At 46.4% G+C, this 19,580-nt stretch overlaps 2 protein-coding genes across 2 annotated transcripts in view; one reads left to right on the plus strand and one right to left on the minus strand.

Annotated features, from left to right (window-relative positions):
* LOC141093115 (long-chain fatty acid transport protein 2-like) overlaps positions 1-2,284 on the plus strand; it is an 87,343-nt gene extending 85,059 nt beyond the window's left edge. Inside the window, exon 10 of the mRNA XM_073579597.1 lies at positions 1,904-2,284. Within this exon, the coding sequence (XP_073435698.1) occupies positions 1,904-2,080 (177 nt within the window). The 3' untranslated portion in view covers positions 2,081-2,284. The remainder of the gene's footprint in view (positions 1-1,903) is intronic.
* MAN2C1 (mannosidase alpha class 2C member 1) overlaps positions 2,233-19,580 on the minus strand; it is a 102,810-nt gene continuing 85,462 nt past the window's right edge. Inside the window, exons 24-26 of the mRNA XM_073579596.1 lie at positions 16,504-16,649; positions 5,467-5,570; positions 2,233-4,693 (exon numbers count right to left, since the gene is read on the minus strand). Of these exons, the coding sequence (XP_073435697.1) occupies positions 4,576-4,693; positions 5,467-5,570; positions 16,504-16,649 (368 nt within the window). The 3' untranslated portion in view covers positions 2,233-4,575. The remainder of the gene's footprint in view (positions 4,694-5,466; positions 5,571-16,503; positions 16,650-19,580) is intronic.

Here is a 19,580-nt window from a genome sequence, read left to right on the forward strand (position 1 = left end):
ACACCACAAATGCCAAACGATATGTTTGGTGTAAAGGCAACACAGCTCATCACCCTGAACACACAATCCCCACTGTCAAACATGGTGGTGGCAGCATTATGGTTTGGACCTGTTTTTCTTCAGCAGGGACAGGGAAGATCGTTAAAATTGATGGGAAGATGGAAGGAGCCAAATACAGGACCATTCTTGAAGAAAACCTGTTGGAGTCTGCAAAAGACCTGAGACTGGGACGGAGATTTGTCTTCCAACAAGACAATGATCCCAAACATAAAGCAAAATGTACAATGGAATGGTTCACAAATAAACGTATTCAGGTGTTAGAATGGCCAAGTCAAAGTCCAGACCTGAATCCAATCGAGAATCTGTGGAAATAGCTGAAAACTGCTGTTCACAAACCATCTCCATCAAACCTCACTGAGCTCGAGCTGTTTGCCAAGGAAGAATGGGCAAGAATTTCAGTCTCTTGATGCACAAAACTGATAGAGACATACCCCAAGCGACTTGCAGCTGTAATCGCAGCAAAAGGTGGCGCAACAAAGTATTAAGTTAAAGGGGCCGAATAATATTTCACGCCCCACTTTTCAGTTTTTGAATTTCAACAAAAATTTAAAATAACCAATAAATTTCATTCAACTTCACAATTGTGCCCCACTTGTTGTTGATTCTTCACCAAAAATTTACATTTGGTATCTTTATGTTTGAAGCATGATATGTGGGAAAAGGTTGAAAAGTTCCAGGGGGGCCGAATACTTTCGCAAGGCACTGTAGTGTGTATATCCAAAATTATACAATAGTGCAAAATATATGAAAAATTACAAATTTCTCACAGTGAGAGGTTAAAGTGCCATAGTGCATAGAAATAATCACCTAAATGAATACATAAGCCTATAGAAAATAAGGTGATCCTGGAGTCAGATCTACCATATAGGCATTCCCCCCGAGGAAGCTAAGTAGCGAAACGCGCGTTGGGGTCCCGTTCTCCACTCATTGTAAGTTTGGGTCTTGGCTTTATTTTATTTTTTCGACACATTTATCTTTGCACATGTTTGTCTGCCTGGCTCCATGATTCCTGGCAATTTGCCATGCCTGACATATGATTCAGGCCTTTGTTTTCTAATGCCTATATGGTAGATCTGACTCCAGGGTATGTATTGCTCCTTATTCCAGATTTTGTTTTGGGTATTACTCTCAGATGGGGTATCAAAAACTTGGGAGACAGATTCCCTTTAACCTCTTTCTTCCACAGCCAATATTCACAGTAATGAGAGTCCCAATGAGAATAAATGGCAGGTAATGTTACTAGTCTACAGTGTGACTTATTGGTGCTCAAGTACGGTTCTAATCCGTAAGATTAATTATACAAAAAAAAAACCCTGTGCACTCAGGGGTAAGCAGTGAAGTGAATAAATAAATATTTTATTCATGCAATCCAGTTATTCACAACAATTAACGTTTTGTCCATGAATCCAGACCTTCATCAGAATTGTGCAGATTGCTGTGGGAATAGCGAGTGATGATCTGAGAGTAGAACTATACATTATACCGATAAATTTCTTTGCAGGACTTGAAAATTGGCAAAAAAAAGAATGATATATAAAAAAAGTTACTTTAAAAACTCTTGTTTTTATGCGCAGATAAAGACCCCAATAAAACAGTGTGAATGATGCCTAACAGACATAATGCCATCTTGCCTTAGTGGTTAATTTCAGACTGAATCAGTATTCTCATTTAAATCTGTAGTGAATGCCCTTAATTCATTATGAATTGAATTTAGAAAGTGAGCCCGAATGGGGACAATGATAGTAATATCTTAAAAGAAGTGTGGAATATGACAGCACTATACAAGTAAGCATAATAAAATAAATAACAATGACATCTAATCTGGTATTGCTTGAATCTACAGGACGCTATTGAAGTTACTGGAACCTACAAGCAGCGAAAAGTGGAACTGGTCAAAGAAGGTTTTGATCCCCTCACTATGAAAGACCCATTGTACTTTTTAGAGGAGTCTAGCAAACAATACAAACCAATGGATTCCACCATTTACAAAGCTATTCTGGAAAACAAACTGAAACTCTAGTTTAATTTGTGGTCATGTTTTAAACCAACGAAAAAAAATGTGCTGATAAACTCGGCTTATAAAAAAAACAATTATTTTAAAAAAAGATAAATAGTCCTTGTATATAAATCTATGTAGTGATGAAGGTAGAATGACAATGCAAAAGTCGGAAATTTGTTGTAAATTTGTTTTATTCATGTGAATAAAAATATATTTATCAAAAAATTGATATGCAGGTTAGTGTTACAACCTGAAACATTTACAGTAAGAGAATAATCCCATAATGATCTTATAGGCCTTTACAGTATTGTAGAACATTTCTAGCCACAGAAAGATTAGAATTACTTTGGTCCACTTAAAAGATGACCGGTCAGCTCTACTAACAAATTTGTGGTAACAAATACCGATTTCCCTAATAATTCTGGGACAGCATTTTTCATAGCTTTGCATTGTGCTGTTCCTCTCTTATTCCTAATGTTTTCTGAATAAATGGAAAACTGGGTGTTACAATTTACTTGATACATCAAAACTGGTGTTGTTCACTCAAGTCTTGATGAGGGGATTGGCTGTAGTCAGACGATCTTGATTCATGAAGAGGCGTATGCTTCTTCAACAATCAAGAGCACCAGACAAGCAGCATACATTTCTTTGTGCTCCTTACCACAAATCCTATTCCAGTCACCGCTGGAGTAAGATTTGCAGCATAGTGAACATCGCCACTCGTCATGACTTTGACAAACAGAAGTCACCACGCCCCTGTGCAAGCTCCGCCCACATTTTCAGAACAGGGCAAAAATGGCCTGAGGACAGCAAAGGTCACATACCGTATACTCGTGTATAAGCCGAGATTTTCAGCACTTTTTTGGGGCTGAAAACGCCCCCACGGCTTATACACGCCAGAAAGCCAGCGAAGGGGGATGGGGAGCGGGGGAACAGCCGCCGAAGAGATCACATTCACCCTCCTCCGCGTCATCGATGGTCTCCATCCCTGTATACCGTCCCGAGGCCTGCAGCTTCTTCCTGTGTTGAGCGGTCAGATGGCACTGTTAATTAAAGTAATGAATATGCACGCGACTCCACTCCCATAGGCGTGGAGCACATATTCATTACTTTAATGAGCAGTACCACGTGACTGCTCAACACAGGAAGAAGCTGTCGGCCCCGGACACCAGAGAAGCAGGGAAGTGGAGAGACCGTGCCAGGAGGGTGAGTATGACGGGGGAGGGTGAGCCATGTGATAGTCACCTATCCCTGTTCCTTCCGCATCCTCTGGTTGTGACGTTCAGGTCAGAGGGCGGGATGACATGTTTGGTGCACACCCTCTGCCTGAACAGTCACAGCTAGAGGACACGGAAGACACAGCAGCACACGGCGGTGGAACGGGGACAAGTGAATATCGCAAGTGCTGTGGGCCTGAGCCAGCAGCGACACCGGCACCTGGTCCCCATAGCGCGCCGGTGTCCCCGCCTGCTCAGGACACCGGCACCTGGAACCCAGCGACAAAGGTGAGTATATCTTTTTTTTCATTAATCGTAGCAGCATCAGCATATGGGGCATACAATATTATTCTACGGAGCATCTTATGGGGCCATCAACCTTTATGGAGCATTATATGGGGCATATTATTCTATGGAGCATCTTATGAGGCCATCATTAACCTTTTATAGAGCATTATATGGGGCATATTTTAATATGGGGCATATTTTAATATGCAGCATCTTATGGGGCCATCATTACCCTTTGTGCAGAATTATATGGGGCATATTTTAATATGAAGCACCTTATGGGGCCATCATTAACCTTTGTGCAGCATTATATGGGGCATATTTTAACATGGAGCATCTTATGGGGCCATTATTAACCTTTGTGCAGCATTATATGGGACATATATTTGTATAGAGCATCTTATGGGGCCCATCATGAACTGTATGGAGCATTATATGGGGCTCCTGATTCAATACGGATATTCAAAAACATTTATCCTACTGATGTCTCCATTAATTTTACTTTTATTGATATCTATTTTTATTTTTGAAATTTATCAGTAGCTACTGCATTTCCCATCCTAGGCTTATACTTGAGACAATAAGTTTTCCCAGTTTTTTGTGGCAAAATTAGGGGCCTCGGCTTATATTAGGGTCAGCTTATACTTGAGTATATACGGCAATTTTAGAGCAGCCTCCAGTTGCACCAAAATTATGTGATTTGTCAAAGCTTTTTTACGCCAAAGTACTGGTATAAAATCTTTGATAAATCAGGTGCTAAGCCTCTACACATTCTGCCACAGTCAGCACAGATTAAAGCGTATCAGATTGGAAGAAACCCAGAACTGGTTACACCCACTTGTCAAAGTACTTAAACATTTCAAGGAGGAACATCAGAGTAACAGCCCAATACAGAGTTTTAAGAAAACCAGCTCAAGAATTACTATTTCATGCAAGAATTTAGTAAATAAGAGCTTGCAGATCCAAAAAAAAACATTAATATCTTGGACTATTCTTGTAGTCACTTAGAAGCTATCTCTGCAGAACCAGGAGGAGAGAGAGAACCTTGAATGGGGTAAAGGAAAGTTTCACGCCCTGGTCTTCTAAGATAATGGGCTTGCTGCTGCATGGATGTTCCAGTAGGTCGCACCTAAGAGCAAGAAAAGTTTGCAATCATAATGCTGGTGTTGATTATTTCACATCCTGCTATAATGTGATATAAAATGTCTGGCCTGGCAGGCAGCAGGGCGTGTAGTGAATCTGGGGGAGATTGATGTGTTATTCCTAAAGTGTCAATGATATTAATTCTTCATCCCTCTGTTAAAATCCAGCTACTAAAAGCCAAGCAGCAAAAACATTACACCAGGTTCACATCACGTTTCAGCCACATGTTCGTGACGGTTGGGGATTCCCATCTAAACCCTTAGAAAAAAAGAATTGAATTTAGATTTATCCCCCAATATAGACTTTCACTATATTGAGGCAGACAGAGTCACTTTATACTACGTCTAGCTTCCATACCGACACGTTCTGTGTTTCTTTTAGGTGCATACTAAAGCAGAGTCTAAAAAAAGATGTAAACTGCCAAAACACAGATCACATGGAATACAACGTGGCTCCATCTTCCTTGTTTTAGTGAATGGTTCCTCTGGGAGTTCCATCTGAATCCCATTTTTCAGTGCTTCAAACAGAAGTAGCTGAGAGTCTCTATCATGTGGTCAAAAGTAATGTGAACCTAAGAGCTGCTCCTAGAATCCAACCACAAAGCTTTAAACAGGGGTAGATCTAACTTAGGAAATGAACAATACCAATAGCAAAAAGGTGGGAGCGCTGCAAGTATGCAGGCCACAAAAGGCACAATGTGTAATCTACCTTGAAAAAGATAATGAGTGTACAAATATTAACCACTTTGTATATACTCACACGAAAACCTCTTTAACCGGAAGTGAAGTCTGCAGCCAGGTATCTACAGTGCTCCCATAAGACTCGTACAGCCTCAGCACCAGAGAGTCCGGCCGCTTCTCTGCCTGTGAGAACCACCAAGTATTGTAAGAAAAAAGAATCACGATTAAAGGGGATTGCAACGTTATCTTTAAGTTGTGTGTTAAGTACATGACTTTATAGTACTTACCATTATGCAGATATGACAGGTTATCCTCCTGCACAGCTCTCTTGTCCATAAAATGACTGCTGGTGGAAGAACATGTCCATCAGCCTCCTCCAATTGAAAACCAGGTTTCCCATGTGAATGGTTTTCCAATCGGAAGAGACTTGGTCACATGCTCCTCCATCAGGAGCCATTTAATAGACAGGGCGACCAACAAATAGTTTAAAAAAAAAAAAAATAAAAAATTATATATATATTATATATATATATATATATATATATATATATATATATATATATATTTATTAAAAACGTAGAGTAGGACCCCCCACATGAGATTGCCTTGGCGCGGCGGGGTGGCTCAATTGAATTGATCAATTTTTTTGCCAAATATCTCATTTTGAATACAGTTAGATATTATGTGCAAATGCACTTTATGTAATGCGATCTGACCTTAAGCAGCGCTGGCTTCTTTCCTTTTTTTGTATGTTGGTTTGTCACTGACCACCACTGTTGCCGTGCGCGCTGGGTTATGTTCGCCATTTTTTCTGTGTTCATTGTGATGGATCTAGGCTGCTGTGCACACACACAGCAGCCCCACCCTGCCCCAAGCTTTATTTAATTGTGCACCTGTGTTTGAACCTGCATCGCCCTTCATCTATGTTTCCTGGTGGGGCAATGTGTGGAGGCTAAACCTGACATGTCTACATTCAGACCTGGTTGGCCTTCATCTGCACTTGCCTTATCTGGCTTCATGGGAGCGATCAAGATATGCTCAGGTACAGATTGCACTTAATGTGGTCTTGCTTTTAATGTATTCAGGGAGGGAGATACACTAGAGAAGCTGAGGCCAAGAAGATAAATGCCCTTTTCTCCAGAGAACCATCCAAGGTGTACTCACTACAGAGTAACAGCACAAAGGCTGCAACTGCACCAATAGCAGAGACTGAACAATACTGTAGGACCATATGGGAGAAGGAAAGCTGGCTAAAGAAATTAACAACTGTACACAAACGCATGGCAAAGCACATGAACCAACTACTAGAAGCAGGCCACCATCCAGCCTAACACAAGGAAGAACAGTGCTAATCATAAAGGATCCTCACAAAGGAACAGTTCCATCCAACTACCGCCCAATTACCTGCCTTTCAACAACATGGAAACTCCTGTCAGGCATCACAGCCACCAAGCTACAGAACCATATGAACCAGTACATGAATCCAGCTCCGAAAGGCATTGGGACCAACACTAGATGCTCTAAGCACCAGTTCCTAGTAGACAGAGCAGTCGCTCAAGACTCAAGATCCAGACAGACCAATCTCAGCACAGCCTGGATTGACTACAGGAAAGCCTATGACTCAATGCCACACACATGGATCTGTGAATGCTTGGCTCTCTACAATGTCAACAGGAAATTAAGAACCTTCCTCAGAAACTCAATGGGGCTATGGAGAACTACATTGGAGGTAAACTCAAGACAACTAGCACAAGTGACCATCAAATGCGGCTTATACCAAGGTGATGCCTTGTCCCCATTGCCGTTCTGCATAGGTTTGAACCCCCTCAGTCAGATAATTACAGAGTCTGGCTATGGATACAAGTTAAAGAGTGGAAGGACCATCAGCCACCTCCTCTACATGGATGAAATCAAGCTGTAGGCGAAAAACGAACGAGACATCAATTCACTGATCCACCTGACAAGGGTCTACAGTGAAGACATTGGGATGTCCTTTGGACTGGAGAAGTGCGTCCGGTTGGTAATAAAGAGAGGCAAGGAAGTCAAGGCCGATGGAGTGGAATTACCAGCAGAACACATAGCAGATGTACAGACATGCTACAAGTACCTCTACATCCCACAAATATACGGTAACCATGATGAGGAGGCAAGGAAAGCAGCCACATCCAAATACCATCAAAGGATAAGACAGGTGCTGAAGAGCCAGCTCAATGGGAAGAATAAAATCCACACCATCAATACATATGCACTGACAGTTATCAGACACCCTGCTGGCATAGTGTGTTGGCCAAAAGAAGAGATGGAAGCTGCAGATGTGAAGATACAAAAGCTCCTGACAGTGCATGGAGGTCTCCACCCTAAGTCTAACACAAAAAGATTGTATACCAACAGAAAGGCGGGTGGATGAGGCTTGATAAGCATCCAAGCCACCATCACGGATTAAACAAGGAGCATCCAGGAATACATCAGAAAAATGGCACCAAAGATGAGATGCTGAGAGAATGCCTAAGGCAGCAACAACAGATCTGGAAGGAAGGAAGAACAGGAACATGAAGCGCTATGGCAAGACAAGCCGCTGAATGGGATGTACTACCAACAGATAATGTAAGTGGCTGACATGGAGAAATCCTACCAATGGCTGGAGAAAACAGGATTTTTGGGTTGCTTACCGTAAAATCTGTTTCTCGGAGCCTTCATTGGAGGACACAGAGACCATGGGTGTATGCTGCTGCCACTAGGAGGCTGACACTATGCACAAAAAAAGGTTAGCTCCTCCTCCGCAGTGTACACCCCACCGACCGGCAGGAAGTTCCTCAGTTAGTGAGAAAGCAGTAGGAGAAGTAACAGAATAGATTGAAAACAGAACAGACAACTCAAACCAACCAACATAATAACAAGAGTTGTAGAACATGGGAGGGTGCTGTGTCCCCCAATGAAGGCTCCGAGAAACAGATTTTACGGTAAGCAACCCAAAAATCCTGTTTTCTCGTTCGCCTTATTGGGGGACACAGAGACCATGGGACGTCCCAAAGCAGTCCCTGGGGTGGGAAAAACAAACTTCCATCAGGCCAGCGGACTCACTACCGCAGCCTGCAGGATCCTTCTACCTAGGCTGGCATCTGCCGAAGCGTAGGTATGGACCTTGTAGAATTTTACAAACGTGTGAACCGATGACCAGGTTGCAGCTTCGTAAAGCTGCAGCGCGGAAGCTCTGTGACGTACCACCTAGGAGGCACCCACTGCCCGGGTAGAGTGCGCTCTAATTCCCGGAGGGACCACTCGTTGTTTGACCCGGTAGGCCTCCAAAATTGCCGATCTGATCCAGCGAGCAATAGTAGCTTTGGAGGCCGGGTGACCTTTCCGCGCCCCATCTGGAATGATGAAGAAAGAATCTGTCTTCCGCAAGAAGTCATCCTAGTTAGGTAGACATTCATCGCCCTGACCAAGTCCAGCTTGTTCAAGGACTGCTCCCGAGGGTGAGCTGGACCCGGACAAAAGGACGGGAGAACAATGTCTTCATTCAGGTGGAAAGTGGACACAATCTTAGGAAGGAAAGAGGGCGGAGGCCGCAGAACTACCTTGTCCTGGTAGAATACCAAGAGAGCGGCAAGAGAGGGCCGCCAATTCCGACGCGCGCCGGATGGAGGTGATGGCTGCCAGAAAGGCTACTTTCCACGAAAGGAGAGAAAGGGAAACATCCCAGAGAGGTTTAAAGGAAGGACCTTGCAGAACCTCGAGAACCAGATTAAGATCCCATGGATCTACGGGCGCTCGGTACAGAGGAACCATGTCATGTGAGCCACACCTTGACGGAAGGTTTTAACCTGAGGACGGGAGCCGTCTTCCGAAATAAAATGGACAGCGCCGACACTTGACCCTTTAAAGAGCTGAGGGCAAGACCCGCATCCAGCCCCGCTTGAAGGAACGCCAGGACAGAAGGGAGCGAAAAAACACATGGGCGGAATGTCATTGATCTCGCACCAAGTGAAATAGTTCTTCCAAGAACGGCAATAAATCTTGGAAGACGATGGCTTCCTGGCTCAGATCATGGTATGAATAACTCGATCGGAAAATCCTGATGGTTGCAAAACCTCGGCCTCAACAGCCACGCCGTTAAATTGAGCGGCCGAGAATTGGGGTGGCAAATCGGACCTTGAGACAGCAGATCTGCTCAGTCTGGAAGCTTCCAGAGGGCGTCCGCGAGAAGGTTGGCGATGTCCGCGAACCAATCCCTACTGGGCCAATTCGGGACGAAGAGGAGGACTGAAATTCCTTCCGCCTTGATTTTCTTCAGCCGCCTGGGAAGAAGAGGCAGGGGAGGAAACCGGTAGGGGAGCTCGAACTGTGACCAAGGAATGGCCAGAGCATTGGCGCCCACCGCAAGAGGATCTCGAGCCCTGGATACAAACTGTGGAACTTTTCTGTTGAGGCGAGAAGCTAGCAGATCTACGTCCGGGGTTCCCCACGACGGCAAGTTGAAGAAATACTTCCGGATGTAGGGACCACTCTCCCGCCGCGAGATCCTCGCGGCTGAGAAATCGGCGGCCCAATTGTCCACGCCGGGAATGTGTACCGCGGATATTGCCGGGACTGAAGCCTCCGCCCAATGAAGAATCTTGGACATTTCTGCCAGGGCTGAGACACTCCGCGTCCCTCCCTGGCGTGTGACATATGCCACCACCATGGCATTGTCTGTCTGAATCCGGATAGGCAGTCCCCTGAGAAGTCTTTCCCAGTGAACGAGAGACAGATAAATCGCTTGTATCTCGAGGACGTTGAATGGCAGGGCTGACTCCTGAGTTGACCAACGACCCTGAACAGTGTGATTGCGGAACACTGCCCCCCCTGCCGAGGAGGGTGGCATCCGTTGTCACAATCTGCCAGTGAAAGGGGAGGAATGACCGTCCTAGGGAGATGAGAGGAGACGTCAGCCACCAATTGAGGGACTGCTTGACATGGTTTGAAAGGCGAAATGGGCGATCCAGGGAAAGGACAGACCTGTTCCACCGGGATAGGATGGTGAGTTGGAGAGGTCTGGAGTGAAATTGGGCAAAGGGGACCGCCTCTGTTGCCGCCACCATCTTTCCCAGGACTTTGATGGTCGTCCGGAGAGATGGAAGTCTCATGAGCGGCCGCGATCGTACATCCCGTTGCAGGGAGCCAATTTTCTCTTGAGGGAGAAAAACCCTCGATCGACGAGTGTCGAACAATAGACCCAGAAACACAAGACGTTGTGTCGGGACAAGACAAGACTTCTTTTCGTTGATGAGCCACCCGAAATTGGTCAGGTAAGACTTTGGCGAGCTTGACGAAAGGATGGAGCTTTGATCAGGAATGTCGTCGAGGTACGGAAAAAGAACGAGACCTCTGATTCTCCACCAGGCCATCAACGCCGCCATGATCTCTGTAAATGCTCTGGGTGCGGTGGCAAGACCGAACGGCAGTGCACAAAATTGATAATGTTCCTGGCGAATCGCAGGAATTTCTGATGCCCGGAGAATATGGGAACATGTAGATAGGCATCTTGAATGTCTATTGAACACATGAACTCCTGCGTCTCCATGGAAGCGATTAACCGAAGAAACTCCATTCGGAAATGACGCAGTAGGGCTCTCCTGTTGAGTAATTTGAGGTCGAAGATGGGGCGAACTGTCCCGCCTTTGTTCGGCACCACGAACAGGTTTGAAGAAAACCCTGTGAAACGTTCTGATTCGGGAACGGGCACAATCACCCCGGAACTGAGGAGAGAGGCGATGGATGCAAGAACCCCGGAACTAAGGCTGGATCTTTTGGAGGACGGGACTCGAAGAAGCGATCCCGTGGACGAGAAATGAACTCTATCTTGTACCCTGAAGATACAAGCTCCCTGACCCAAGCGTCCTCTACTGAGGCCAGCCAGGTATCCCTGAAGAAACGGAGTCGACCTCCCAATTGGGAGGGACCCTCGGGAGTTCGTTGACAGTCATGCTGACGTGGACCGTCCAGATCTGGACCTGGAGGGTCTGCCCTGGGAGGAGTGAGATCGCCAGGAGGGAGTGGGTCTGAAGGACACCGTCTTTCTATCCTGGCGTACCTGTGGTCTTTGTTGGTTAGAGAAGTTCTCTGCCGTATTGAAGCGGTGGTAAGCCCGAAAGGGCCGAAACTGACGCCTTGGCGGGGGTCTGCGAGGTTTGGACTGAGGGAGGAGAGAACTCGTGCCTCCAGTGGCGTCCTTAATAATCTGGTCCAGCTGGGACCCAAAGAGACGCGCTCCATGAATAGGCAGATTGGTAAGAGACTTTTTAGAAGACAAGTCCGCCTGCCAAGCCTTGAGCAAAATTGTACGTCGGATTGCCACAACGTTGCTTGACGCCTGAACAGCGCGAGACGCGGCATCCAAGGAAGCAGAAAGCAGATAATCCCCTGCATGGGAAATCTGGTTGGCCAGATCGGTCAATTGCTCTGGTTGGGCCTTATCTAGGATGCCCTTACGGAGATCCTCTGCCCAAGTGGCTATGGCCTTTGCCACCCAAGATGAGGCAAAGACTGGACATAGCGCCGCTGCAGCCGCCGCGAATGCTGACTTTGCCAAGGATTCTATAATTCTATCATTAGAATCCTTTAGTGACGCTACACCTGAAAGCGGGAGAACCGTGTTATTAGAAAGTCTGGACACGGGTGCGTCCACCGACAGGGAAGCAGACCAGTTGTCAGAGAGCTCTTTAGCCAACGGATACAGCACGCCGAGACGCTTCCCTCTTTGAAATCGCCTGGACGGATTTTCTCTTTCCCTGGCAAGGATCTTGCCAAACTCAGAGTGGAAGGCGAATACCCTGGATGGTGTTTGTGCCCGTCTGAACGAAACCTCCTGATCTGAGGATTTCGCAGGGGAGTCAGATATTTCGAAGGTGTGGTTAATCGCAGCAATGAGGTTCTGTACCGTAACCTTCATGTCCGCGTCCTGGTCAGAATCCAGCTTTAAAATCCCTTCAGAGGACATATCCGAGAACGCTTCACCTGACTCGGGTGAGGAGGCACGGGAGGGCGACTGCTGGGAAGGACTAGGTGCCGATGAGAGACCAGGAGAGGATTCCAGCCGTGGATCCTGCCTGGGCCTTTCGCGGCATCTGCTAGCTGGCTCAGATGGAACGTCTTGCGACCTGCTGGACCCTGCAGAAGTGTCCAGGGGCAACTTATCAAGAACGGCCAACTAGGGACTGAGACACCCTGGTGAGGTCTGCCACAGATTGTGAAAGGGACGAGGCCCAGCCAGGAATGGGGGGTTCGATTTCACGTGGCGCAGTAGATGGCTCCTGGACGGCATCCTGCTGAACGGGATTGCTGCAGTCCCGGCAGAGGGGAATTTGCGATTGCAAGAGGAGCATGCGAAAAAAATCTGCGGAAGTGCTGGAGGGTTGGGGGACAGCAAGGCAGGGTAGGGTGTCAGTCTGCAGTTGCAGAACTACTCACGGTCCGGTGTCCCCGAAAGATGGCATCTGCTGTAGTCTCCGGCTGTCAGGCTGCAAAGATGGCGGCAGCCTGATGTGAGGAATCAAAAAGCACGGTCTCTGTGTAAGAAGAAAGGCGGAGCTAGCCGCCTGCACCAGAGGGAAGAACCGCCTCCTCCCCCTTCCCAGCCACAAGACTAGAGAGGCGGTGGGAGGGCTTAGGAACGGGCGGGAGCGCAGCCGGCCTATGATAATGAACGGGGGGCGTGGCCGCGACGGGTGCAAAGGCCCAAACTGAAGCCGGGGACTAAATTTGAAACGGCGGCCGCCTGTCAGCACAGGGCGGCGCGGAAGAATTGCGACGCAGCCGCGTCCGCCCCTAAAGGAGACGCCGCCATAGCCCTGCTCCCAGACGCAGCCCTCACAAGAATACCGGCGGTGGGGTGAAGAAGGCCCGCACCGCCGCCGGGGCCAAAAAGGGATGCGACGACCGTCGGACGGCGCGAGCAGTGCGAGAATCTGCGGCGCTACTTTGGCGCCGCTCCCGGTCATCTTGTGGCTTTATGTTCCGGTGCTCCAATAAAGGTACCTTCTGTATCCCACGCTGTCTGCTCATCTTCTACATATTCGCGCCTCGTCCAACCGACAGGCTCTGGTGGGCGAGTGGGTGGGAGGCGGGGGGCAAGGACCATCTGTTTTCGCTGGCACGACACCTGTGCTCAGCCTTTGGTCCGCCCGGAGAACTAAGAGGATACGGGGTGGCAGTACACGCCGTACTCATAGCCTCTTTGTGAGAGTACAGTTGTGACTCTTCACACTGTATCCCTCCTGGAACCTGAAAAGGAACGACGCACATCGAGGTAGATATGGGTCTAATGAAAGACCCGTGTCCACCTCCTACTGACACTAAGCTAAACTGAGGAACTTCCTGCCGGTCGGTGGGGTGTACACTGCGGAGGAGGAGCTAACCTTTTTTTGTGCATAGTGTCAGCCTCCTAGTGGCAGCAGCATACACCCATGGTCTCTGTGTCCCCCAATAAGGCGAACGAGAAATCTGGACTCCGAGACAGCACAGAGGCACTAATCATAGCGGCACAAGAGCAAGCACTAAGTACCAGATCCATAGAAACAGGAATCTACCACACAAGACAAGACCTAAGGTGCATACTATGCAAAGAAACCTCAGAAACCGTCCAACACATAGTGACAGGATGCAAAATGCAAGCAGGAACAGCGTATACTGAACGCCACAGCCAAGTAGCAGGAATTGTATACAAGAAGATCTGCAAAGCATATGGGCCAAGTCCCCCTAACTCCAGGTGGGAGACCCCAGAACAAGTGTTGGAGAATGAAAGGGCAAAAATCCTGTGGGACTTCAAGATCCAGACAGTTAAGTAGGTGTTGGCTAATAACCAACCAGACATTTTGAAAGTAGACAATGAACAGAAGACAGCAGTGCGAAGTGACAGCAACATCAGAAAGAAGGAATATGAGAAGCTGGAGAAATGCCAAGGCCTCAAAGGAGAAATGGAAAAGATGTGGAAGGTGAAGCCAACAGTGATTCCAGTGGTGATAGGTGCACTTGGAGCAATGACCCCTAAGTAGGGAAAATGGCTACAACAGATCCCAGGAGCAACACCTAAACTCTGTCCAGAAGAGCGGAATGCTCGGAACAACTAAGATCCCACGCAGAATCCTCAAACTCCCAGGCCTCTGGGGTTAGAAGAAAGGTTTATGATGAGATATATATATATATATATATACATACATACACATACACACACACACACACACACACACATACATAAAAGTATATGACAATATAAAATTAATTTCACAGATTGGTACACATTAAAGACAAAAAATTAAAATAGCCAAAATTGCATTTTGAAAATGAAACTGAAAAATGAACGCCATAAACACATAACCCAGAAACCAATGTTGGAATTGTCTAGTTTACACCACATCTTTATTTTTCTTCCAGTGTTTCCAATCAACAGTGTCTTAAAATGGATGGTGTCAATCAAATGTATAACTTGTCCTACAAAAAGCAAATCCTTGCATGTCTATGTGGACGAAAAAATACAAGTTGTTGTTTTTTGAAGAACAGGAAAGAATCAAAGACCAAAATGAAAATTGTCTGGGTCGGAAAGTGGTTAGATCAAATTTTTATGGCTTGTTAGGCCATCTTCCCAATATTTATTTTCCTTTAAATATTCTAGTGATATCTTCCCCATGAGAACAATTCCCTTGAGGTATTAATATTTTTACCACATGTATAACACATGCCTAAGGAATTTTTACATATATAAACACCGTGAGCACTACTCTAATAGGTGCTTGGGTAGGTTCCCGAACCGTGAGACAATGTATAATATAAACTCAGCACTCAACTTATGGATGCAAGAAGTGAATTTTAATGAAGTCCAGCTTTGTAGTACAAACATCAAAACGTTTCGGTCGCTTTGACCTTCATCAGTTACGGACTTTTCGTGCCGCCTGTTATTCTGAGAAAAGTAATTCACTTTAAGGCTATGTGCACACGTTGCGTTTTAAAACGCTCACTAAAAACCGTACTCCTTCCCAGAAATCGCGCGGTTTTTTCCGCGCGATTTCACCGCGATTATGATTGCGATTTTGCCGCGATTTTCGCGTGCGTTATTCAAGCACTTTCCAAGCGATTTGAAGCATCGCTTGGAAAGTGATTGACAGGTTGGTCACACTCGTCAAACATAGTGTTTGACAAGTGTGACCAGGTTTTTACTATTGAGGCCACCTATGCGGCATCAATAGTAAAAGATAGGATGTTAAAATGCTAAAAAAAAAAAAAAAATCGGGGTATATTTACCTTCCGGCGTCCCGCGCTGCATTCCCGGGCCTCAGCGTTCCCAGTAATGCCTTGCGAGACCTGTGATGACGTAGTCTCGCGTTACTATAGCGATCTCGCGAGACCGCTAGAGTCACGCGAGACTACGTCATCACAGGACCTTGCCGCAAGGCATTACTGGGAACGCTAGGCCGGGAATGCAGCGCGGGACATCGGAAGGTAAATATACCCTGATTTTTTATTTTTTATTCTTTTTTTACAGGGGTATGGTACCCAGGGCCTGGAGGACAGTCTCCTCTCCTCCACACCGTGGGTACCAACCGCACATGAGACACTTAACTTCCCGCATGGTGGGCATAGCCACATGCGGGAAGTAAGCGATTCTCATGCATTCCTATGGGTGCGGAATCGCGGCAATTCTTTGCGATTCCGCACAAAAGAATGAGCATGCTGCGATTTTTTCTGCGATGCAATTCCGCCGCGGAAAAAAGCGCAGCATTAGCACAGCATGTGCGGAATACCATAGGAATGCATGGGAGGCGTTCTGTACACGATTTTTAAGCGTTTTCGCGCCGAAAATCGCGGCAAAAACGCTTAAAAATCGCTACGTGGGCACACAGCCTAAAGGAAGCATTCCCTGATGCATAGCAGTGCGTTATCGCAATATGATGCCGTGTAATGAAAATGATGTCAGTGGCAGAAATTCTACTTCAGTCACGGGCTAGATCCACCCATTTTGGGTCAAAAATGCCAAAAGTCACATCACTTTTGTGCAACTCCGCATTGCACAAAAGTTTTACAGCTTCTTAAAGTATATTACGCAAGTTTTCTAATAAATCGCTTAGTTACAAAGTGTACTTACTCGTTTAACCGCCTCTAACACTATGGCTGGAGAAAGTACAGTAAAAGCGCTCCAGATCTTCTGTTCTGCAGTCAGTGCCGAGCTGGTGAGAAGGGGCATGCAGAAGTTATATCCATGCTGAATTACACCAGCTTCCTGAAAAGACCCTGATAAGAACATAAAAGCCAATTCATATCCATGTAAAAGACAATACAAAAGTGCAATAAATCATGGGAGCAGTTACTTATGCATATGATCTTGGAGGAAGAAGGCATCTGGTCTAGTTTACAAGAGAAGGTGACAAACTAAATTTTCCATTGTTGTTATAAATTACAAATTCTAAGTTAAAAGGAGTTATTGAAGGAAGGACTAACATTTATGACATGACCATAGGATACCGTATGGACAGGTGCTATGGCCACGGTGACTAGAATGTGCATGTGCAGACACTTCTCCTTTCACAGCTAAGGGATTTCTAAATACGGTTGGGTGTACTTGCCTGGTTGTATTTGGAAACTCCGAAAGCAGTGAATGGAGAGAGATGAACACGAACGGCCAGTTCTCTTGTCACAATGGCAGTGTCAACAGTGGAAACGGGATTGAGGGAACTCAATTGTAAAGAAGGGGGCGACTCACTCACATGGGACCCACAGGTATTAGACTATGGAACAACTCTGACAAATATATATATATTATATATATATATATATATATATATATATATATATATATATATATATATATATATATATATATACACATACACTCACTGGCCACTTTATTAGGTACACCATGCTAGTAACGGGTTGGACCCCCTTTTGCCTTCAGAACTGCCTCAATTCTTCGTGGCAGAGCTTCAACAAGGTGCTGGAAGCATTCCTCAGAGATTTTGGACCATATTGACATGATGGCATCACACAGTTGGCGCAGATTTGTCAGCTGCACATCCCTGATGCGAATCTCCCGTTCCACCACATCCCAAAGATGCTCTATTGGATTGAGATCTGGTGACTGAGGAGGCCATTTGAGTACAGTGAACTCATTGTCATGTTCAAGAAACCAATCTGAGATGATTCGAGCTTTATGACATGGCGCATTATCCTGCTGAAAGTAGCCATCAGATGTTGGGTACATTGTGGTCATAAAGGGATGGACATGGTCAGCAACAATACTCAGGTAGGCTGTGGCGTTGCAACGATGCTCAATTGGTACCAAGGGGCCCAAAGAGTGCCAAGAAAAAATTCCCCACACCATGACACCACCACCACCAGCCTGAACCGTTGATACAAGGCAGGATGGATCCATGCTTTCATGTTGTTTACGCCAAATTCTGACCCTACCATCCGAATGTCGCAGCAGAAATCGAGACTCATCAGACCAGGCAACGTTTTTCCAATCTTCTACTGTCCAATTTCGATGAGCTTGTGCAAATTGTAGCCTCAGTTTCCTGTTCTTAGCTGAGAGGAGTGGTACCCGGTGTGGTCTTCTGCTGCTGTAGCCCATCTGCCTCAAAGTTCGACGCACTGTGCGTTCAGAGATGCTCTTCTGCCTACCTTGGTTGTAACGGGTGGCAATTTGAGTCACTGTTGCCTTTCTATCAGCTCGAACCAGTCTGCCCATTCTCCTCTGACCTCTGGCATCAACAAGGCATTTCCGGCCACAGAACTGCCGCTCACTGGATTTTTTTTCTTTTTCGGACCATTCTCTGTAAACCCTAGAGATGGTTGTGCGTGAAAATCCCAGTAGATCAGCAGTTTCTGAAATACTCAGATCAGCCCTTCTGGCACCAACAATCATGCCACGTTCAAAGGCACTCAAATCACCTTTCTTCCCCATACTGATGCTCGGTTTGAACTGCAGGAGATTGTCTTGACCATGTCTACATGCCTAAATGCACTGAGTTGCCGCCATGTGATTGGCTGATTAGAAATTAAGTCTTAACACACAGTTGGACAGGTGTACCTAATAAAGTGGCCAGTGAGTGTGTATATATATATATATATATATATATATATATATATATTTTATATTATATATATATATATATATATATATATATATATATATATATATATATATATATATATATATATATATATATATATATATATATATATACACACACACGCCTTATCGTGTCTGTCTGTAACCGAAATCGCGGGCCGCTGAATGGTCGCGGCCGCTGCGCCAGGCCTTAATCTGTAAAAAAGAGAATTAAATTAAAAAAAGAAGTTATTCTCACCTTCCGACGGCCTCCTGTCTTCTTCCCTTGAGCCCGGCCTCGCGTTCCCAGTAATGCTTTGCGGCTTAGACCGCTGATGACATCACTCTCGCGAGAGCGAGAAAGAAGACCGACGTCACTCTCGCGAGAGGGAGAAAGAAGACCGACATCTTGAGCAGTCTAAGCCACAAAGCATTACTGGGAACGCGAGGCCGGGCGCGTGGAAAGAAGACAGGAGGCCGTCGGAAGGTGAGAATAACTTTTTAATATTATTTTTGTACAGGGCCGCGGCAGTGATTGGCCGCGGCTACAGGGCCACGTTGCTGATTGGTCGTGGACAGAGGGCCGCGACCCTGATTGGTCGCGGCTACACGGAAAGGGGGGTGAGGGGACCATGAATACCAGGAAAGGGGGGTGAGGGGACCATGCATACCAGGATTGGGGGGTGAGGGGACCATGCATACCAGGATTGGGGGGTGAGGGGACCATGCATACCAGGATTGGGGGGTGAGGGGACCATGCATACCAGGATAGGGGGGTGAGGGGACCAGGATTGGGGGGTGAGGGGACGATGCATACCAGGATTGGGGGGTGAGGGGACCATGCATACCAGGATTGGGGGGTGAGGGGACGATGCATACCAGGAAAGGGGGGTGACTGTGAGCATACATACCAGGATTGGGGTGTGAGAGTACCATGCATACCAGCAAAAGGGGGGTGAGGGGACCATGCATACCAAGAAAGGGGGGTAAGGGGACCATGCATACCAGGATAGGGGGGTGAGGGGACCATGCATACCAGGATTGGGGGGTGAGAGGACCATGCATACCAGAATTGGGGGGTGAGGGGACGATGCATACCAGGAAAGGGGGGTGAC

The sequence above is a fragment of the Dendrobates tinctorius genome, unplaced genomic scaffold, assembly GCF_039654945.1.
Source record: "Dendrobates tinctorius isolate UK_male_01 unplaced genomic scaffold, ASM3965494v1 ptg000062l, whole genome shotgun sequence".
Lineage (NCBI taxonomy): Eukaryota > Metazoa > Chordata > Amphibia > Anura > Dendrobatidae > Dendrobates > Dendrobates tinctorius.